Source organism: Corapipo altera, unplaced genomic scaffold (assembly GCF_003945725.1).
Source record: "Corapipo altera isolate COAL_440 unplaced genomic scaffold, ASM394572v1 0, whole genome shotgun sequence".
NCBI classification, from domain to species: domain Eukaryota; kingdom Metazoa; phylum Chordata; class Aves; order Passeriformes; family Pipridae; genus Corapipo; species Corapipo altera.
In genome coordinates, this window is record NW_020884872.1 from 84438130 (window position 1) to 84462109 (window position 23980).

A 23980-nucleotide genomic window follows, 5' to 3' on the forward strand; every position below is an offset into this window, starting at 1 on the left:
GCAGAGTGGGACAATCCCCTCTGTTGACCCGCTGGCAACGCTTTGCCTGATGCCCCCAGGACACAGTTGGCCCTCCTGGCTACCAGGGCACTGCTGACTCATATTCAACTTGCCCTTGACCAGAACCCCCAGGTCCCTTTCTGTGGCACTGCTTTCCAGCATCTCATTCCCCAGTCTGTACGTACATCCTGGGTTGTCCCATCCCAGGTGCAGAATCTAGTACTTTCTCTTGTTGAACTTCATCTGGTTGGTGATTGCTCAGTCCTCTAATTTGTCAAGGTTTCTCTGCAGGGCCTCTCTGCCTTCGAGGGAGTCAATAATTCCTCCCAGTTTTGTGTCATCCACAAACTTGCTTAGCATCCCTTCCAGTCCTGCGTCCAAGTCATTTTTGAAGATGTTGAAGGTCACAGGGCCTAAGACAGAGACCTGCAGAACACCACTAGTGACAGGTCCCCAGTCTGATGGTCTGATGCAACCCCATTCACTATTACCCTTTGTGCTTGGCCCGTGAGCCAACTGGTCACCCACTGCATGATATGTTTATCCAGCTGCATGTTGGACATTTTGTCCAACCTTGGGTTACCTTGTCACAGAAGGAAATCAGGTTTGATAATCAGGACTTTCCTCTCATGAAGCCATCCAAGGGTAGACACTTTCAGAACCTCTCTGGGCAACCTATGTGCAGTCAGCAACTCTCCCAGTAAAAAAATGTTTCCTCATGATAAGACGAAATATCATATGCTTTGTATTTATTGCTTTTTGCCCTTTCACTGGGCCCTACTGGCTCCTTTGTCTTCCTTCCCTCCCATAAGGTATTTATAGCTGATATTTATGTACTTATAACTATATGTTTCCCACTGAAGAGTCTTCACATGTACGGGAGGTTGCATTTGCTTCTGTTGGATTTCCGCGAAACTTCAGCTGACCTACTCCTCCCTTGCCAACCCATATACACATGTAAAAGATCTGCAAGAGTCTGAAGCATTAAGTCAATTTCTTGCAGGTCACTTTCATAGTCTTGCTGTTTGAAGAACTTCACTTAGCTATGTTAGATCAAAGGGACGTCATGTAAAATGCAGTAGAAGTGATTTTACAGGCTTTTATGATTTAAAACCAGAAGCAGATATAGAAGCCAGTTCAGACAGTCCACACTGCTATATAATGTAGACTGTCTGCAGGCAGGGGGTGAAGCAAAAATGGACACAAAAAAGTATATATTTTTCAGTCCATAAACACCAATCTCTGATTCTTAGGTAATTAAAAGTTGTTCTTTTGCTAGGAACCTAGGTTATCACTATTTTTGGTAAATGTTTATAAATGTTGTTGAGCTTTTGTTCCTATAGAGTGGCCTTAGCTGATAAACTCTCTCTATTATGAAAAATTAATTATCATGTAAGTCAGTAGAGACGGCCCCAGGATATGCCCCTTCAGTGGCATATCAGTAATCATCACTGATAACTACTTTTTCAGGTGTTCATAAAATGTGACAGGAGATGCAGGTTTCTGTAGCAAAGTGAAACCTACTTACCAGATAAAACAAAGAAAGGAGAAAACTTTCTGAAATCTATGAGAATTGGAAAAATGACCACACCAAATATATGATTAGAATATTAATCTAAGTTTTAGTTTAAGTATATTTGTACTACTACACTTTTATTCCAAAACACAAAGTTTGCTAAGTCTAATTTTAATATTTTAACAATTTTAATAATGTAATTGTATTAGTATGCTATTTTTTGTGGGTTTAGAAGGTCTTTCTAAGACATTTATGAAACAGAAACAATCATGAGTTCAGTTTACAGTGGTTAATAAAAGATTGAGTTATGAAATATTTGATTTCATACAAAGATAGCAAGACAAAATACTGCAATGGCTTCTGTCTTCTTAATAGCTTAAACTAAAAAATTCTTCAAATCTAATAAAAAATTCTACTATAAAGATACTGTTGGTTTTTTGCAAGGAAATTTTTCTTGTTTTCAGAAAAATAGTTGGATGTTTAAGACCCCCCTATGTTGTTCATCCTTTCAAATTTAACAGCATGATTTCCAGGTACTGCTATTTCTTCATGCTCTCTTTTCCATGAAGCTCATCTGGACTAATGCAGACATTTGCAGTACAGATCACTACAGCTGGACTAGTTAAAGAAATTCCTTTTCATTTGACTCACCAATGAAAATATAGGCTTTTTTACTCTTGTTATATTTTAGACATTGACTTCAGGATGAGATGAATCACAACCTAGAAATGCTTAGGCTTTTCTTCACTGACAATTAGGAGATTCTAAGCTTAAGGGTAGATAGCTGCACTTTAGTCATAAAGTTACATGAGATTGGTCCTACTCCTTTTGTCTGCAATCTTATTTAAAATGCAAATTCTTTAAGCACTGCCAACCACCATGACTCCTCATCACTGTTGTAGTAAAAAAAAAAAAGAATAATTTCCAAAATCAAATTGCTAAGCATACATAGCATAAGTAATATCCAAAACTTCCCTGAAAAACTGGACAACTTTTAACTTTGAATTAAAGGAAAAGGCTTTGGGAAAAATTGTTATTGCTACCATCTGGTTACATTTCATGATTTCTAGACCATCTGTTTTTGGCAAAGGCTCCCAGAGTTAATTCCAGTGCTGAGATCATGAAAGCATCAGAATTTTATCCCAAGTCTTTCCAGTTAAATTGCCTTTTTGGAGCATCAGCAGGCTTCATGACCAATAGATAGGCAGCAGCCTCTGTGATAGCCAGAAGCCTTTCTGCATTCAGTCCATAAGGAAAGACAAGCACAAGCATTTCTTCTAAATGAAGAATAAAATCTAAGCATTTACTTCTAAACAAAAAGTTTCTCTTGTTTAAGAGATATACTACGATGTGTTTGAGAACCACATCAAGTGACCTCTGTATCCATTTCAGGAGCTACAGCAACAAACTACTCAGGAGATGACTTAAAACATGGAGATTAGCCACCACATCTTCATGGAGCAAAAAAACCACTTGGAAACAGCAGTAAGCACACCCCATTACTGCAGTCAAATAACAGGAAATGTCTACAAATAGCTATGATCATTTAGTAATAGCTTTGTAGTTTGGGAAGTCTTGATAGCTTTAATTTAAAACACCAATGTGTAGTTCTTCAGCCATGAACATACAGAGACCAAGCAGAAGAGATGGATGCATGCTGATATGCTGGTTTCCTCCTCCTGTCCCCATCTTGCCTTTTGTACTAAAGGAAATAACTGGTACAAAGATGGAAGCAGCACCATCAAAAGCCCCTTTATACAGGACTTAATTAAACTTATTCAGTTGCTTTAAGCTACTTAAGTCAGCTCTCTTAGCAGAAAGGAGACTCTAGTCATGTCATTTACTTCCCCTGACCCCATGAAAGACCCAGTTGGCATTTGACTCCTAGAGAATAATTATAATAATTATGCATTTCATTTCCAAACATAAATAATAAGTTTGTTTTTACCTGAGTCTTCCATCCTCTGCTGCAGCTCCTCCTGGTATAATCTTAGTAATGAATATCCCAGGATCATCCCCAATGTGTGGGTTATCTGTTCCTCCAGCAATACTAAACCCCAGGCCGGAATTCCCCTGGAAAAATAATAAAAAGTAAATCCATCACCCAGATGCTAGATTTCTACAGAATTCATTTGCAGTGCACAAGCAAAGTATCCTTGCTTCTTAAAGAAAGCACTTTATTTACCAACTCCATACTTGAAGGCAGGTGACTCAGTCAGAAAAATTAATTGTCAGTTAAAGAACAGAGGCTATGAACACAAAGATTACCCAGAGTTAATGACAGAGTTAATGGGTATCCCTACAGAAATTAGGATTTGACCTAAATTTGTTTTTAAAAGCAGTCACATAAATTAGCATCTGAACTCCAATATTAATTCACTCAAGTCAATGAAAGCTAGAGGCTAAACACTTCAGAGCTTTGAAAAAACACTTTTCAAACCATCATAATATAAACAGAAACAGCGAAAACCATTTAACTCTGATGTATTTTACTATACTAGTTTCTGTTGAAAAGTGATCATTGCTCAGATTCATGTGCTTTAAAAAAAAAAAAACAAAACCCACAAATCCACAAAACAAAACTGTTTCTTTCATCTTAGTGATCTGTTAGAATGAAATGGTTGAAAGAGATTACCAGAGCCTTCTCAATGATCTTCCTTATTGCTTCTATTATTTGTGGAAATATCATGAAAGATAAATGGGCATGTATACACACATATACACTTAGAAATTAAGTCACTGTTTTTCACATAGAATTGAAACCAACAATTCTAATTCTTTTTTGGATATATATATCAGTTACTACGCTTTTCTCTATAAATCAACCTTATGTATATATTATTTATTAATTGTTTTCTGCATAAATTAACTTATTTTCCAAGAAGAAATAACTTATTTTTCTTTTTCTCCCTTATTTATTAAAAGACAAATGCAGGTTTATGAACCCTCTATGCATAGCAGATGTCACAAAATTCTATGCAATATTTGATTCTTTAAATCTCTCTCAGCCAAAAGTATTTTTATAGTTAGGTATTTAGGCTTATCACAGTGATGTAACTATATATATATTACAGAATATGTACACTATTGCAAATTAAATATATTCGGGGCATTAAAAGACTTCTATTTCACCAGCTTCTCAGATTATTAGGAGTTTGTTTCTTCAACTGCTGCTTGTGGTCAAGTATCTAGTTCTGTTCTAGTGAGAAAAGCTATTAATAAAAATGGCACCTCCATACTTTTTTTTTCTGAATAATTTAAATCAAATCTCATATCTGCATTTTTTAACTGTACTTCAATTAGTATATCAGACATGCATTTTATGTGTGAAAGACTTTATGTTGCCTGCCTGCAGCATGTCAAATTCTCAGTTATCAGTATTCTACGTTTACAAAAGATGCAGTTCTCATTACTCAAGGGATACACACTTCAGGAAGCCTGGAATAAAAGTTTTAAAACACTAGTAAAACCAAAGGCAAATTTCTAGAAATTCTGAGTATTATTTGATTTCCAAGAAGAAAAAACAACAAACATCTAAAAAAAAAATAAAATTGTTGTGTTTCTTCTTAACTTCAAAGAGATTCAAAAAACATGCAGAAATCTGTGTTTCTGAAGAGAGGTAGATTTCCAAATCCCCAAAACCTACTTTTGATAGGAAAGGAGAAAGAGCAGGGTAGCAAAGAGAAATCTGGTTGCAATGATTACCACAAAACACAAACAAAACACAAAGCAAAACACAAATAAAAAAAGGGTGTCTGAAGAGCTTTAAAAACTATCAAATCCTGTCTGTTATGTGGGGCGTGCTTAGCTGTTACAGTTCATCACATAAAATTCATTAGATTTTTTAGCAGGAAATAATTTCTGAAAAGGTTTCACACTTTCCCTGCACTGTTTTCCTCCTACCATATCTTTTTCCATTAACATTTTAGAGCTAAAAAATATAGCAATGCTGACTGTAAGCAAAGATGTGATAAAACTGCTACAGACTTCTCAGGAGAATCACTGCTAGCCTTGATATTTATCCATAAATGTGCATCTGTCACACTGCAAGACTATTCCAGTTCTGCCCCTTAGGAGTATCCTTTAAAAAGAACAGGGCAGTACTCCTCACTGGCACTTCTGCATCCAGAAAATTTCAAACAATTATTCTGACTGCAGTCCTTGACTTGATCAACAGGATCTACAGGCTGTCAGGCATTAGCTGCCTTGGCAGCTAGGTATATCCCTTCAAGGCTTTCCTGCACCAGAAACTATGTTGCAAAAACTAAGAGCAATTACACTTTTTTTTCACTGTTGTTCTTGAAGGGTCTGCATTGCCTACACCGCAAAATCTTTCTGTCTCTGTACTTCAGATCAAGGCCAACAAGGTTGAAAGCATATCTACAATCACTGATGGGTAAATTGGCCTTTTAAGAACCTTGGGTTGAAAAATAATGCAATAGGAATACTCTGGTTAAAAGGTACTGTATTTCAGTTCTGAGCAGCAATAGTGATGTGAGGATCTCTCTTCTTCCCTCATGCTTCCTCCATGCTCTGCATCTAGTGTGGAGGTTCACCAGTATATAGTTACTATATTAAAAACTTAGTTTGCAGTTGCCAAGATGTAATTTTAAATTCCAAATAAACACTGCCTACTACTGCAATGCTTCCTGAACGTTTCTGCAAGGGTTGGCTCCCCACCCTTTACTTTTTGCACCTCCTTTGTCCCCATCCCAGAAAAAAAGAGTGTGGTAATTATCTTCACAGCTTTTCTTGGCATATCTGTCTGCCTCCCATTTCATGTTAACCAGTGAAAATGCTGCCCCTCAGCCCAAAACAATGACTGAACCATCACTTAGCCATGGCATTTTCCAAGGTGGAACATTCATGTTTTCCCTCATGCTGATTCATGTTTGGGAGTGGCTCCCCATAAATATCTGTCAAGTTAATTCACTGTCCTCTTTCTATTCCAAGCCTTACATCTCCTGGATGCTTACAAAGCAAGTTAACAATGAGCTCAGAGGGTGTTGACAATGCAGATAAATGCTCAATAAGAAATAATAGCAGCTGATACAGAGGAGAAGAGATGCCAAGCAACAGAGTTCTTCCTCCTTTAGAATACTCAATTGATCCTTTTTAATTGAGATTCATATTTAGGCCTAAATATGCTTGCCTGTTTTGTTTCAGGATCTTTCAGCAGACTCGTCTATGCAAAAATCCCCAAACACATGTATATGGGACAAAAAACCTGAAGAAGTCTCAGACCTACAAACTTAAATGGCATTGCTCAAATGTTATTCACATGTCAAATATATAATATGTATAATTCTATGATTCTATGGAGGGTTCATATCCAAATAATTTTGTGTTCAATTCTTATTAGCTAAATTATCTCTTGACCTAAATCTTTCCATGTCTTTGTCCAAGCTGTCAATTTCTACTACTAAAAAAAACTCATATAATTAGTTACTGACGATATAAGGAAGATTTGCATAAAATTGCACAGCAATAGATGGATGAATGTGCTTTTTAATTGTTAGTTTAGTTTCTCACTAGCTTCCCCGCCTTTTGTTGCAAGGCTCCAGTCATGCACACAGCCTGACAAAAGGCTTCGCGTAGCACAACATGCCCAGTTTGACTGAAAAAAACCCACTACCTCAGTTTCCTCCTATTCAGGCTGGATACCTCATGCTTCTCAGAGATTTACCACCAAGCTCAAATTTCTCTCTTGGCTGAGCCTTACTTTTCAAACATAGAAAATTAGGTCAACTGCCACAACAAAACAATTTCTCCCAGCCCAACACCTGAGGCCGCATTTCTACTCTCCTCTGAAGGGAAGGTCAGCATTTCTTCTTAAGGTTTACTACATCAACCTGCCTCCTTTATGACTTTCTAAATGGGGCTTTACACCTACACAAGGACCAGCTGAGTTCTTTATAGCTCAGCCTGAGCAGGGAAGAGACCTGTCTGTAATTCTTCTGGCCTGAGGGGTCAGACAACTTCAGGCAGAGACATGGCATGACAGCAGATAACTGGTGTTATACCTTCTCCCAAAACTGAAACACAACACTTGGGGTCAGAATAATGGATGACTCACAACTAGGGAAAGAAAATAAAACTTGAAAGTTGTGGCCAGTTTGAATCTCTTCCCTCAACACTGTTATGCTTCCAAATAAGGATCACTAGATAAAGTAAGAATTCCCAGCAGGTACTAGTTTTGGGTAGCCAGAAGGCCATGAAACTCATCTTCTTCTTGCTCAGGCTTTCATCTTATGTTTTTTTTCATTTACACACTTTTAGGTGCAGCCATATATCAGGCTGCAACTTCATAAGGCTGCAGAATTTTTATTTTGTCAGAGAGTAATGCTCAGAAGTGCTCCACACTGACTTCTATGGAAACAGAGTATACAGCAAGAGCTTCTGAAGTTATTTTCCCATGACATTGCAGTTTTCCATGGATAGTAGCCTCCTGTAGACTTCTACAAATTATTTCCTCCTTATTGGTTCTCATTCGTATTTTTTTTTTTAGGGCTGCATTTGGCTTAGAACAGTTTGATTACGCATGACACAAAGTCAGTCAGTCTTTAATAAAATCATAGATGAATGTGAGTCCAAGAAGCAGAAACGAGATCACAAATGCACATCAGAAGCAGACTAAATACTTCCCTGCATAAGGGCCAAGTGATTTGTATTTTACCATATTAAATAGGCTTACCACAATCACGTGGAAGTTGTTCTCCATTTTACTTTCTTTTTAATTCTAATCAATATGGTGACAGCAGATGCTTTTTGAATGAGCTAATTACTTCAGTGCTCCTAAAATAACTTCTCATAATCTTCTGAAGTGACATGACTTTAAAGATCTCTAGCATTAAGTTAAAAAAAAAAAAAGTGTGAGCTGCACAGAACTCACTTAACTATTGCTGCAACCTCACCCTGTCACAGCAGAGAAACAAGCCTGTTACTGGGTCCATCAGTCAGCAAAAAGTCCAAGACAGAAGGAGGAACTGTATTTCCCAGAACGTTTTCTAGAGGTTAAAAGCTGTTTCAGTGATGACACATACTCTCACATTCTCTATTACTGAAATGATCTACGTGTTTTTATATATTTTTTTAAATTTTTTTTTTTGCTTCCTGGTTTAAGGGATCCATTTTGCTTAGTTGTTAAGGAATGTAAATTAGCATTAATAAAGCTGTAATATGCTGAACTATGCAAATAATAAATAATACTACATAAATAAAAGAATTGACAGAACCCCAATGTGCTTTCCGTTGGTTTCAAGGGTTTTGTTCAAGTAAAACCATCAAGTTTTTATCATATGAGACTGCTTGAGATGATACTGTTAATTAGATAATAAATAACTTAATTTGTGATTTGTAATCTTTCACTGATTGTTGTTTCCCTATAAAGTTTCAAGACTTAAATTTTGTCTTGCACATGATCATAAGAAGTGGAATTGTAAGCAGAATTGAGTGTATGTACTTATAACTTTCTATGAAGATGTTTGGGGTTTTTTCCCCTGTAAGCTTCCTACATCTACTCTGGTGTTCACAGCCAAATTTGTGGAATGTTTTTCTCCCTTGCATCTTTTACAGATGACCTTAAAGTATGAATTGCTGCCTAAACTTGCAGGTTTTGTTAGAGTGAGCTTAGTCAAGAGAATGCTCACAGAGTGATAGCTGACTCATTCTTAAATAAATGCTATACTTTTTTCTGTCTTCCGTTCTTATAATTGTCAAAGACCTTATTAGTGTGCTCCTTAAAAAAGTTGTCCATTGAATTTTACAATGGGAATTATCCTTCAGCTTTTTAAGAGCAGTAATGACTTGTAGGTTCAGTAAACCTTCAGTAACCTTTCTTTAGTCCTAGTAGTTCTGGTTTTCTCTTGTTTATGCAAAATTTCAAAATATTTTATTACAAGGGTAAGTTACATCCTCTGAAGACAGTGTAGGCTTGTCATGCATTTGACAGAATTTCAACATTTGACATACATGCATCAAAAATGATAAAGCTTTTCAGTTTTAGCTGCTACAGGCAGGGCACTGTCTCTGTGTGAGGCACTTACTAGTGGTGTTGGTTTAGGAATTATGCTCTTTTTGTAAAAAAGGAGATTTATTTGGTTTTGCTTTTTAAGTCTTCTAATGCAGCACCTTCCTGTAAGTAAATGTTGCTGTTAGGAAATGTTATTTCACAAACTACTGCTGAGTTTATTTCAGGTGGTAGAAAAAAATGTCCCTTGCACTATGAAACATATTCTGAGACGTTTGAATCTGAAAGTTGATGGTTTTTAAACATTTTCATAAGTCTTTTTAATCCATTTTCACTCATTTTTAATTTTCATATTTCTGCTTAAATGAAGTCATACTTCCAAAGCTGTCTTTTAGAGAGTAAAATATGAAACCAATACTTGTTTGCCTGGAATACTCAGCAAATTTTTCTTGTGTACAAAATTAATATCTCACAGGGTAGCTTTTAAATAACAAAAACTGTTGCAGAACAGCAGTACCTGAGTGCTGGCTAAGGCTGTTATCAGCTTTGGCTTAGGATGCTTGCCTCAGGATACTTCCGTTTCAGATGAAAAAGACATCACCTTCTCCCATGAAAAAAAATAAAAATAACACCTCCTTCCAAAACCTATATTCACCCTTGTTCTACAAGACAAGGTTTCTCCAAGAAGTACTCAACAGCACGAGAAAGTGAAAGCTGAGAATGAGACAAGCTCAGAAAATAATGAGGAATTAATATTTTTGGCAAGAGAGAGGAGAAAAAAAATACTAAATGCTGTGGGCAAGCAGAGTGAATCAAGTAACATAGTCTACAAATGAGACAAAAGATTGAAAACTCTGACCCTAATTGGCAGTTGTGGGAGGATTAGAATGGACTAGAATTTCCTGCTGCACTAAAATAATCTTTCATAGGCTTCTCTTTTTCTCTGTGTTAAAGCAGATAAGGTTACTTAGTTTGGCACCTAAGATGGTCATATGGAGGAAATATCTCTAGATACACCAAGCAGAAAAAGAGGATGATCATGTGAGATTGCTGTAAAGGGTAATGGGTTCTAAGTACTTCTGTAGACTTTGTTCAGTAAGATTTTTCTCCACAAAGTACTTCTCACCTAAAAAATACAACTCTCTTTATTCACTCAACAGCAAAGCCATACAGGATTTTTTTTCTACCTTACACTAAGCCATGCTTAGTTTAACATCAGATTAGTTTAACTGGACCCAACAGTGTCCAGTTCAACAGCACACAACCATATCGCAAACATCTTAACAAGTTAATGTTTCATCCCACTGAAACAAACAGGTGATTTTATAATATGAAAAACACTTCCATCTAATTCAGGATTTTGATAGAAATGTTTGTTAAACCCACCTACTCAAGACACTGAGATCTTTAAAACAGGATTCTGCTTTACAATTCTTTCACAATCTGGCATTTATACTAGCATTGTTCTGGAGAAAGAGTGATACATGCTAAATAACCAAACCATTTCCTGCCATAGTGTGTGGTTCTTTTGCCATCTCCCACTCTAACAATAAAACTTTCTAATCCTGCCACATCTAATCCTGTCTTTAGAGTCAATCATTCCAGCAATGTTTTCAATTATTTGCTCATGCTATCCTGTACTATGCTTTTCCTCTCCAGTGTTTTGTCCAAAGCTCCAGTTTCAAAAGCCCAAACATCAAAGCCACATTTCTGTTTCATTCAGAGAACATTTGCATATTTATCAGAGTGCTGTTGAACTCTTTTGTACTTTCAAATCTACTCAAGAGTAACATAATTCATGAAATTCTCACTTCTCCCACAGACACTAGCACACTCCTCAGAGTCAGAGTTTTGAGACTCCATAGTTATATTATGCTCCATATGGTACAGATTTCAGATCTCTCATGGCACCATTTGTTGTTTTCAAGCCCCTTATCAGGTTCAGCACATTCATTACAAAACCACAATATACGACTACACCTGCTTTGACTACAACTGCTTTGTGTGCTTACTCTCACTTGTTAGCTGTAGAGTGATATTGTTCTCTCAGCTCTGCAAAGATAAAGTACAGCATTCAAGATGAAGTTTGAAAAAGATCCATGGGATTTGAGTTTTCATAATACATGTGAAATCTACAACACTGTAAAACAGAAAATCTAGACACGGAATGAAACCACTTCCAAACTGAAGTAACTCTTGAAAAAAGTGCTAGCGTGTCCTCTATCTGTACACAGATTGATGCAAAAAACAGATATGAACTCTCCTCAGGTTTGGTTTTCAGTATTATACCTCTGTTAAGCTCTCATTAACAGTCTCTGAGCTGTGACAGACGTGTATGCCTAGTTTTTTTCTTCAAAGTATTTCTTGTCCTACTTCAGTGTTATCTGTAGGAATTGTCTTTCCCAGTAGCATGGGATCATATGACCTTGCCTGTTCTGCCTGAGAGAGAGAAGTGAGGCAACATATGTCCTTCTTTAGTTGGCTACATACAGTGATAGCAAACAAATGTCACAAAAAGCAGTCTGATGAGTAGCTGAGAAGTAATATGGGAGAAAACTAAATATCAAAAACTTTCATCAAAACACAGATGCACGCTCTTTGGAGCAGAGAAATGTTCTTCCGGGGAGTGAAAAGTTTTGCATCACTTGAAAAAAATCTTTCTTTGTCATGTTGTGTCACTCCAGGCTAGCTCTAGACTTCTCATCAACCAGGCTTCCTGGCTCCCAGGGCTACACAATCAAAAGTGAAAAAGTCAGATCAAGGAAACGAAAGCACCCACTAAGTGATAATACTGATTTGACATAAGGGGGGTGGGAAAGAACAGGAGTCAGAGTAAAACACTAAAAGGAATTGAAGGAACAGCAAAGCTTATTCAAGAGACAAGCTACTCATAAAACTTTGACATGATCACCACTGAAACTTTCACAATGCAATTATCTGCAAAAACTGAGGAAATTAAGGTATGTTTAAATGTGACTCTATGACAGAAGTAGACAGTCACATTCTGTACAAGGACTTAGGGAACAGAAACTCGATTTTACTGAAGCTGCAGAAACCAACAGGGTTTCAGCACATAGTGCTAGCAATTAAAAGAAAAGAAGAAAACTCCTAGTGCTGACTTTAGTTCCTCTCTAATGATGACACCTCTCATCTCTTTCTGCTGATAATTCAGTGCTATGAAAACCCTGATGGATGTCTTGACACTATGCGGAAACTCCTTGGTTAAACCAGTTTGTGGCTCTAAGTCTTTGTGTTGAAAACTGTTGCATGCCTAAATGAGTTTATTTGTACAGATTGTATGATCACTACAGCATCGCTGTGGAAAGCACTTATGGGAATTTGAGACTCCTGAAGTATCACAAGTGCTGGACTAAACCCAAGTTCTAAGCTACTCTCTAAGCTATTGTTCTTTTCCATTTGACTGTCATATTCACATGAGTATATTTAGTTGTTCTCATCTTGCAATTTGGGTTTTTTTTATCATATTCTTAACATATTTTAGTCCAGCAGTTTCTTGGGTTATATTTCTTTACTGAAATATATATATGCTTAATCATTAAGGTTAAAATTCTGAAATATTTACATCCATTATAAGATTTTGATATTTTCTTTCCAACTCTCACAATTCAATTCTTTCCAATTCAATTTCACATAAAAGGAAATGCATGAATAAAACTCTTAATTTGCCACCTTATTCAAAATCATGATCTTCAGGGCATGTAATCTAGAGTAAAAAGCTAAATTATTAATGAACCAAAAGGCCCCTAGGGCTTACAAATTCAAGCACAAATCCCAGAGGCAAATGACTGAGTATTCTTGCTGTTGCATCACTTACCTTGCCATCACTGCATTACTCCAGTGGTTAAGCATGCAGAGCTGAGCATTACCTACTCTTTTGTTATAAATTAAAGCAAACTTTTGAAACACAGTCATGTGTTGAATAACACTTAAGACTTTTCTTTCAGGCCCCACGATGCTCAATTATAGATTTTATTGAGAAGAAATACAAAGAAGGATTAATAACATGAAATGCAATTCATTCTTCTTTGTTTTTCACAGACACACATCTAAATCTCATCATTTTCCCAACTTTGTGCTAACCCTATTTTATTGTAACATTTCATTGCAGCGTCCATTTTGTTTCTTATTCCTAGCAAACCTGACTTTCTAGGACCCTGAGCAATTTGACACAGCTTTAAAGAAGTTTGTCTCTGAGCAAGAGCTTGGATTAGATGACCTCCACAAATTCCTTCCCAAATGAATTGTTCTTTACTTCTATGAACACAAGAGTCACAAATAGAAAATGTTTCAAAATCTGCTGCCATCTTATGAATAGTTCAGTCACTAAACACTTCCCTTCTGATATTGAAATATTTTGTATATATATGTCATCACAAAAATTCCTTTTCCAAGATTTATACCTGTACATTCTTAAGCGCAGAGACTTGCTTAACATGGTCTCTATAAAAGTCAGATGAAACTCATGTCTAAAAGTCTACCTTGTGTAACTTTCATACTAAAACTAAACAAATTAATTTTGTTGAATTAGAAATACACAGTTCTTTACATTAGAAAAATCAATCTTACAGTTGTCCTTCTGGCAGGAAGAAGTGAAGAGGAATCTTTAACCAGGTTTGTGTTTGCCAAACTTGGCTAAAACTTTCCCTGGGCAATATTTTCCTGCCCTTCTAGAAATCAGGTGAGGTAAGACTCATTGTTCCTTTACTTAGGTCAACACTTGTAAAATGCTTGGTAGTGTTCTGAATGCACTAGGCACATATATAAATAAATACACAGAACACTCTGCAACAGAACTAGACTACCATCCCCAACAGTATTCATCTAACAACACATAATATCAGATATTATTTTTTGTTGGAAATTCAGAGGAATTCTAAAGTTCCTATGTCCTACTTCTGATGTCATGATAAGGAATTTTACTGAATCATATTAAAAATACCAAGGATAAGTTAATAGCAATTTTCAAGTTTAGTTACATTTTTTTAAAGGTGTTTGTCAGTGATTCACTGCCAGAGAATACTGGTTTTGTGATTCCTCCCCAGCCGTACAGATGCCAGTTTTGCTTTTTTTTGAGGTGGTAGGAAGGCAGGCTGGGGAGGAGGCAAAGGTTAAGCCAAATTTCCTACCAGAAGAAGGGAAATTAAACTAGAAGTGATCAGTGTACACTTTTTAAGAAGAAATGCATAAGTCAAAGACATTTTTCACTTCATCTCGGCCTCTCTATGGAAAGACACAGTCCAAAATGCCACTGGGTCAAACACAGATACAGCTCACACACAGATAAGTCCATTTAAGTATAGTAAATAAGTTTGATGAGCAGAATTTTCAAAATAACCAGCTTATTCCTTCTGATGTCTGACAGAATTGCCACCTATTTCAAAAGAAACAGCCAGTCTACAAGTAAGCACTTCTTGTAAATTCAATCTTTTATTTTAATTCCTAACATTTCAGATCTAGTACTCTTAGTATTAGCAGTATTTTTCTGTCACTAAAGACCTATTTTGTTGGTTCACTTTACAGGTAGTCACTCAGAAATAAAGCACAAATTCCTGTTATTCACAGCATGAAAAACATTAGGTTGGCTTCTACTGTGTTTTTGGAATGTATTCCACATATCATCCAGACAGTAACAAAGCAAAATGAGACCTGGAGAAAATGACCCTTCAGAAAGTGAAAAGACGTATGTGACACTGGGACTGTATTTGAGCAATGCAAGTGTATTTGAAATTTTACTTGTAAAATACTCACAGAAAACAAGCAGGATGCTTCTGTTACTATAGCCCTCCTAAGTTAACTTTACTTTTCAACAATATTAGAGAAATTCAGAGAAGGAAGCAATTTCAGTTGAAAAGTAAATAATAATTAACTCAGAAATTATAAGTACCCCTAGCAGTGAAGATTTCCTTTTCTGTTTTACTCATGAACATGCAGATTAACTATTTCTACTTCAAGATTTGTTAATTCCCATATCCTCCTCCTAAAGGAGAGAGAATTCTCACATCCCCTTCAGAGCTAAGGAACTGTAGTGGGTTTTGAAGAGAGGCACTGAGTACTGCCAACATACTAAAATAGTCAGGAATAACACCTCTAAAATCCTGATTTGTAATATCAGCAGAATACATGGAGCTGAAAGAATGAGGAAATATCATATCATTTTTTTGGATGATTGTGGGTTTTCTGTACAAAATAGGTGGCATCCATTTTACCAGGCTTTTAAAACATGTTCAGCAGAACATTTTCAATTAGGGTAAAGACACCATATACCTATCCTTTCTCTATGCTGCATAGAAAGAGACACTTCTGCATTGCAATTCATCAACATGCAAATTGGCACAAGTCAAAATGTTTCACATACATTTAGCAGTTGCAATCAACCTTCATTTAATAGTTTCTTAGTCCTGCATGCAATTTGTGCTCTAAAATGAGAGAGAAAATTGAGGTAAGAAGGGTTTGAAAAAGCAAGAAAGAGAGAGAATGAGATCAGAATAACCAGCAGGCCAGTGATGAGGAACTCATCTGTTCTGCAAAACCTGAACCAAACTACTGTTCTGAACAGGCACCACTGGGGTTTACATTTCAAAGAAGTGCCCTAATCACTAGGCACACTATCTCTGATCTAGTGAATATATAATTGTATATTCAAAGTGGAACAGGTCCAACAGGAGAAGGACACACCTGAGCAAAGCTAGGCATTCATTGCAGACAAATCTCTACTACATTTCAGGCAGAGGAGGCATGTCAATCCCATTTTCCCACACCCTGGATAAGCATTCTTATTATGATTGTGAATCCTTTTCCTTTCCCTTTTTCCTTTATGTATTTCCCCCAAGAAAACTTATGAAAGAAAATTTCTGCCACTGTACAGCTGAGGTAGAAAAAAAAAAAAAGATACTTCCAAAAAATTGGTGACACAACATTTCACATCCAACTCTCAGCTGCCATCAGTGATATAGAGCCAAAGGCAGAAACAATTAGAAGAAAACACTGCTGGTACTTTGGCTGACTTTTCTCAAAACTCCTTCTGGAAATTCACTACAGAGATAGTAGGTATTGCCCCAAAATATTTAACATAAGGAATCTGTGTTATTTTCATTATTATATATTAAATATTTATTTTCTCTTTTTTAGGTTTCTTTAAAATTCTATTCAAAGCACAAACATGGTCATTCTAAGCATTAAGCACCTCCCCATTTCGCTGATATGAATCAACTTAAAGTCAAACATGTATATACCTCTTCTACAGTAAATTGTCCTTACACTTTGTAAAATCCACAAACTCTGTTCAGCATCAGAATTTTGTTTTGCAGGTCTAAGTATACTTGTATAAATCTGCTAGTAATGGCAATCTCCTTAAAAAACCAACGAGGCGACTGTATTTTCAAGCTGAAATAAGATTTGTCATTAAAACTCTATAGCCAGAAAATAAATTACACATTGTCACTGCAATGTAACCTACTTTTTAACAAATACATGTGAAAGGTAGAATACCATCAAAGAAAAATTGTAAGCATCACGTTGATTTTTTAGCATCTATTAAGGTCCATCATTGTCTCCAAAGGTATCCAACAAATAACAAGATCCATGAGAAAGTTAAAGACAGACTTTTTTTTATTGAGAAAATTGTGTGATACATACAAACATAATCAAAAAGAATCTCTCCATTGAACAGTACTTTTGACACAGGAAGCATGTGGAATGTACAGTCATAGTGGTAATATAAGACATGGCCTAAATATCTGGGGTGTGCACATGCTTGCTTTATGCCAAAGCTCACACTCCTAGAAGCATTTAGATTCTGAATAAAAGCAACAATCAGCGAGTTAACAACCAGCTTTTCAGCAGATAGATGAAATGCCTATTAAAGGCTAGTCTTTAGAGGAAAAAAACTTCTAAAATATATTTGTTTTCTCAGTAGTCAGATGTGGTGGGATGAATGAACAGGAAAGGGGATGGCTGTTCTACATGTAGCAATTCATTTCAATTGCTGCCTCAGCTTTCTCTATGAAGCAGTGTCACTGCTTTAATAATGTCTGAAATGATCCATAGCGTTGATGCACATCAAGTGTACTCAAGATTTCCATAAAAGAAAATAAAATTCCTTATTAATGTCAAAGATTTTTTTCCCCTATGATGAGAAATTTGAAAATATGGGGTGTGGCCATGTGTGGCTGTGGCTGTGTGTATGTAAGTAAAACATATTCTGACCCTTTTTTCTTGATTCCTTTAAAATTTGGGTGGGACATTTGCCAATACAGCTGTAACGACTTAGAGAATCCTGATCCATATGATTCTCTCTCAGATATTTCCCTCCTGTATTCACTTTCATGAGGATTTACAAGATTTAAAACCTTTCTTTCCTACAACATGGAGTTAGTACAAGAGGACAATGGCACAAAATGATGGGCAAGTATTAGCCTGTCCCTTTCACCTGTTCAAGATTCAGAAACACATCATGGGCTTTGCCTATTCTGAAGTATTACAAGTATATGCATCAGTACAAAGGGGATACTAGATGTCAATGCATTTAATGATTTAACACTTTTAAGACACTGAAACATAAAATTAGAAAAAAATATTTGATAATGATGTAGTTATACAGAGAGTAAATTTTAATTATGATTTAGACTTCAGTGTCACAGACACATTGTAGTTACTCAATATTGAAGTAGTTTACAAAAATACTAATATGCCACAATGTGTATTACAATTAATGCAACAAGTGGCTACAAAGAAATTATTTGTAGAATTCAAGATTTTACATTTTACAAATGTAAAAACGACATGAGAATTTGGAATAATAGAAGATAAATTGTTGAAGCTCTTGAAAATGAACTGAAGTTTTTTGAAAGTGAAGTAGAAGTTTTAGAAGTGACTCTACTAGATGAGGTTTCAGCTTTTGCCTCAAGCAACTGTTAGATCTGTGCCAAAAGCTGCAACATGATACTGAGATTTTAGAGATATAATTTTACATGCAAATTAATATTACACTAGCAAAACTGAATGCCTGACCACTTAGGCAAAAGTATTTGACTTGATCCTTTCTAAGAAGCCTAATATTACAAATGCCTAAACTTTGAGCCTACACCACCATCACATGTGCCAACAGCAAAGAAAAACTGAAACGTTACATGTTTGGTGTCACCATCCACCTTCTGTTCTCCCGAAGTGCTCAGTACTCACTTTTAGACAAGACACTTACAGAACTTTGTTTCATTTAGATTCAAATCTTTCTGCAACCAATATTTAAGTTATTTTTTAAATATTATTTCCCAGTCAAATTTAACAATAATTAATAAAGAGCACTTTGGTGCAACTGAGCAAACATATGTAACTAACTCACTTCACAAAGAAATGGTTTTTTTAAAACTTACTGACTTGCAAGAACCAATTAATCTTTTCTCACTGTCACCCTGGCTTCACATAGTGATTCTTTATTATTAGGATTTTTTTTTTAAATGCCTGTACAAAAATGAAAATCATTATGACAGTTAACAAAAACATCTTCCTTTCAATGAAGCAGCACAGCATACACAGAGCAGCAAGTCAGACTGCTTCATTAGAAACATTTAGACAACACAGTCAGGAAAGCAAGAAAAATTCAGATCTGAACTTAAGTTTGTTCTGCCTTTTCTGTGAATGCTTATTTGTGTGTGAGTCATCCACAAAGAGTGAACCCACAGCTCAAAGAGAACAAGTGCTATGAATACCAAATTTCAAAGTGTAGAGTGTTTATCTACCATCTGTTGTTCAAGACTCTCATAACTATATTTCATAAAACTTTTCAAATTTAAATTTACTGTGTTAACTTATGAAATAATATAAAAGGGCTCACCTGTTTTCATTTAATTTCACTGCAAACTTCTCCAAACAGGACACTGAATGGAAAGGGGGACTTTTTTTTTTGGGGGGGGGGGGGGTATGAAATTGAAAGGGAAGAATATGAGCACATGGAAACATGACTAAATCCCTAATTATCTCAAAGAATGACACCACAGTGAATATAAAAGATTTCTGCCAGGTTTCATATCAAATTCAGTCACTCCAAACAGATGAAAAGAATAGCCCTCTTTCTCAGCTTTGCCCAGTATAAAAAATTAAATTCAGCTCTATTTAAAGTGGTCACAAAATAGAGAAAAAAATGAAGAAATTAATTTAAATGATGAGTTATCCTGATTGCATATTAATATTATACTTTCAGAAAGCCTTTCCCTTGCCCACCCAACAAGGATACAGTAAGCCAGCTTTTCAATGGAGCCAGTCTGAAATTTATAAGCTCATGAGAATACTTAAATCAATGTCAGACCACATTTCCTAGTCAAATGTAGCCAGAATGTTCACTGAAACTGCTTAAAGGTATTCCATCTTCAGGACTGAATCCTGTACTTATTTACTCCACACGTACTATTTCTGTCGAGAGTAATTGTATTGATTTTCTGCAGGTGAAAAGATTCTGGATCAGGCTCCTACAATGAATATCATCTTTCACACACACAGCATCCTACCTACTCTCTCAGCAGGACAAATTCAAGATTAGTTAGTATTGATCAGTAGTGTACAGTTAGCCTGCAGCTCTGTTTACGTTTCCCTGATAAGACTTCACAAAATTTTTACACTCTCCCAAGTGATTAAAAAGACAATTGTGTTGACTTAATCAGTCCATTCTTCTTCATCATGCCTGCAACTATTTTCACTTTTCCTTTATAGCAAACAATCAACTTCTGCATAGTAGTTCTAACACCAAAAATCAGAAGATTAGTTCATCTGAGCTTGCTCTTATTACACCTATTCTCAGAGTACTTTCATGGGTTATTTTCTAGTATTTTTTTCTTTTTTTTTTCTTTCTTTTAGAGGATTACTTCTTTCATTTTATTTAGAAATTAGAATTCTACTTTGCTTTGAATTCCTTCTTCAGCTCTTTTTCACTATCTGAGGTTATATAGAAATCTTATCTGACGACTTGTATAACTAATTTGGCCTTTCAGATTTTAGTTTTATACTTTGTCTTCTAAGTTAATCCTACTACTACGTGCTGTTTCCATGGGGTTCTTTTTCCATTAGCATTTGTGCAGTTACCCTACAGTTAAAACACATCCTCTTGTGGAAGAACAAATCACTCTTCTGACCAAATAATGCAAGAAATCAAAATGATGATTTTCCTCTTAAGGTTTAGAAAACTCATAGTGACTATAAAAAAGTATAAGTCTTTCTTCCAGATGGTACAACTGACACCAGAATGCACCTACAACTGTTCAGTGTGAGCTTACCTTTCAGAAAACTTTTTCCTTTGCTCAGCTTCTCTTCAACAGAAGAGAGAGCAGCTTTTAGAGGCATTGCAGTGGACTCTCCCTGGTGGAGGACAGCTGATGAAAGAGGGTATATCACCACATCTCTGTCTCTCTTCTCCCAGGACTTCTAGTTCTCCCATTATAAGTTTATCTTGCCCAAAATACTGGGTCACATTCTGCTTTCACAGCTCAAAAGCAGGTTGTGAGATCAACTCCTATTTTTAATGAGTTTTTCCAGCAGAGGATGGAGAAGCTAACAGGAGTGTTGAAGTAGAAGTGAGGAATAGTAGGAGGTACCTGAGGTACTGCACTTCCTCAACAAAAAGGACACTGGTGGGGGAACAATGCTCCAGGTGCATGTCATAGTACTAAAGTGAAAACAGAATGATTAATAGCTCCTAAAAAGGTCCATCTCTTGTTCATATCCCACTGGTGTGCCACTAGTGGCAGTGCAGCCACTCAGTTCCAATGTAATCTCACGCTAATCCCAGTCCTATTGCCCATTGCTAAAGTAAACCTAGGTATTAACCATTTCTGAAAAGTAAATTAATTTGTTCCTTATCTCCTTGTAGCACTTCTCGACTCTCTGTTTAGTCTTGCTCTTTGCTTACCCTCTGTAGTATCACTATTTCAATTCAATAACCCCATGATTCTTTCTTTTTTTCATATTTCCTTTAAAAAACAAAACAACCATATTTCTGCTTTCTTGAACATTTTTCAGCATTTCATTACCATATTTCTATTTCTCAACTCTCTACTAAGTCCTGCAATTACTCTATTTTGCGTTTCTTATTTTATCTGATACTGACTTTAATACATTCATGCTTTCTTGTGGTGTCAAAATAACGTAAGAAACTGCATTCCCTGTATAATTAAATCTAACAGAAATCTAAAGGAACTTAACATCAGGTCAGATCAATCAGCTCTTGAAATGTTGCTAAGTAAACTAGAATCTAAGAAAAAAAGTTAAATTTTAGAGTCTTAGGTTTAATAAATATTAAATGAAAATATCTATAAGTCTTTTTGGTTTAGACATTTTCTGGTTAGACTGTCTTATACAAACATACACTTAAAGCCATATCCATAAAATTCCCCAAGAGAGAATTCTTATTCTTTTCTGCAAAGGGAATTTTTTTCCCAAAATAGGTTACATGCTGGATATCAGATGCTGCACAAGGTTGAACTGATTATATGAGGTAAAGAGGGACAAAGAGGATATTTATGAACACACAGGCACACGGGGAGAGGGGAAGTGAACTCATAAGAAGTCTGAGGAAGTCTTTGGGAAGCTGAATAAAGCAAGTAAGAAGATGAGAGTGGACAGAAGGTAGGGAGGAGTGTTGTGTCACTTATGAGATGTCAGAAAGCTGAGAGAAAAGGATTGAAGAATGTAATTCTCAGTGCTAGAAGGGGTTTTAGTGTTTTTTCTTTAGAGAAATAAGCAAGCCTCAGATTAACCACTTCCATTTGAGGCTTTTGAATGATGCTATGAGTGTTAACATTTATAACATGATAGTCATTAACAAGTGGCAACTTGGTGTAACAAGAGACAAGCCAAGAAATATCCTCTTTTGGAAACCACACTACTTTTGCTTATCCGAGCTGATCCTTAAAACAACAGGGGCATATTGCCAGAAAAAAACTGAACCAAGCCTGAAAACCTCTTCTGATACTGCCTTTACTTCCACGTCTTTCACCAAAGGAGGAACTTGACATTAGCATTTAAATCACGGGAAATAAAACAAACTGGGGAGAGAAGGATGGTGTAAGGGGGAGAGAGAGAGAAAAAGCAGTAATTACTTTCTGTTTGATACTTAGGTATGAGATGGGAAGAGAAAGAAAAAATCTGTCTGCAGAGTTCAGCAATTCTCAGGAAGTAGCTGAAATATGAAGAAAAAATTGTGTGGTATTCTTACTGCTGGTTGAATTAAAAAACATATTTTGAGCTATCATGTACACAGAAGAGTTGATGATAATAAGAAAATGAGAAGAGATTAATATAAAGAATATTTTTTTTTTTTTATTTACTAGGATGCCATTAGGCTACAGTCAGTATTGGGAAAACCTCCTGATAAGTTTTTGCAAAAATTAGAATTGATAAAATTTAAAATTTTTGGTCTAGGAGAAATGCTACTATCTAAGCAAGTTGCTTTCTGGTCAAATCATCAGAAAAAATGTTTCTGATCTAACAAAATGGCAAATACAATTAATGTAAAATATTTCATAGGAGGTATCATAGATAAAATTTTATGAAAAAAATCCCCTTGGAAAACTCTTTTTTGCAAAAGCACCTCAGAGATCTTTCACATAAGTGCACAGGAAAATACAGTCCTGTCTTTTTCAACTTGTCACATCAGGAACTCCTTTTCATTTGAACCATGACTCAACAGAAAGTGGTGAAACATAGGAACACAGTTGGCAAATGAAAGAACGCACACAATCAAACCTATAAAAGCTTGTCTGTGTAAAAATGACTTGCAATATATTTATATAGCAAAATAAACATATGATTAAATACCAGCCAAACTCATCTGCCCCTGAAGCCATCATTAATTTAATATAATTTAATACACTTGCTGCTGCATGTTTACCCAGGTTTTCAGAATTTCATAAAATATGCATGATCTGAACTTCCTAATTGGCAACTGAAAGGCTTTCCTTTCATTACTTATTGACTACATTCATCTCCTGAACTGGTTCTCATTAAAGGAGAGCTGAGCATTGTACCCCCATGAACAGTGCCACAGCCCTCCAGTAAAACTGTTCTGTAGGGGGAATTTTGTTATTGTCTTTTCTGTTTCAGTGGTCCCAATTTTGTTGCTGCACATACATTGCTTACTGTTTTAACTACAGTTTTAGCATACAGTAAAAGTACTAAGAGTCATGAACAATATGGATATGCTCAAGGGTCAGTGACCGGTGATGCTCTACTTTGTTGGTGACATGGACAGTGGGATGGATCCATTCCCCCTTCAGAAAGCTTGCCAACCACACTGAGCTGGAGGGAAAGAATGCACCCAGGATGCATCCAGAGGCATCTGGATGGGTTTGAGAGGTGGGCCTCTGTGAACCTCTCGAAGTTCAACAAGGTAAAGTGCAAGGTCCTGCACCTGGGTCAGGGCAATCCAAAGCTGAAATACAGGCTGGGAGGAGAATGGATTGAGAGCAGTTCTGGGTAGAAGGACTTGA

General features: G+C 36.1%; 1 protein-coding gene across 17 annotated transcripts in view; it reads right to left on the minus strand.

The window, feature by feature from the left end:
- The window catches only part of DLG2 (discs large MAGUK scaffold protein 2), a 999036-nt gene that overhangs the window by 333616 nt on the left and 641440 nt on the right, over positions 1–23980 (minus strand). For all 17 annotated transcript variants that reach the window (XM_027658222.1, XM_027659729.1, XM_027658823.1 and 14 more), the window contains one exon: positions 3465–3589. In XM_027658222.1, coding sequence (XP_027514023.1) covers positions 3465–3589 — 125 coding nt within the window. The remainder of the gene's footprint in view (positions 1–3464; positions 3590–23980) is intronic.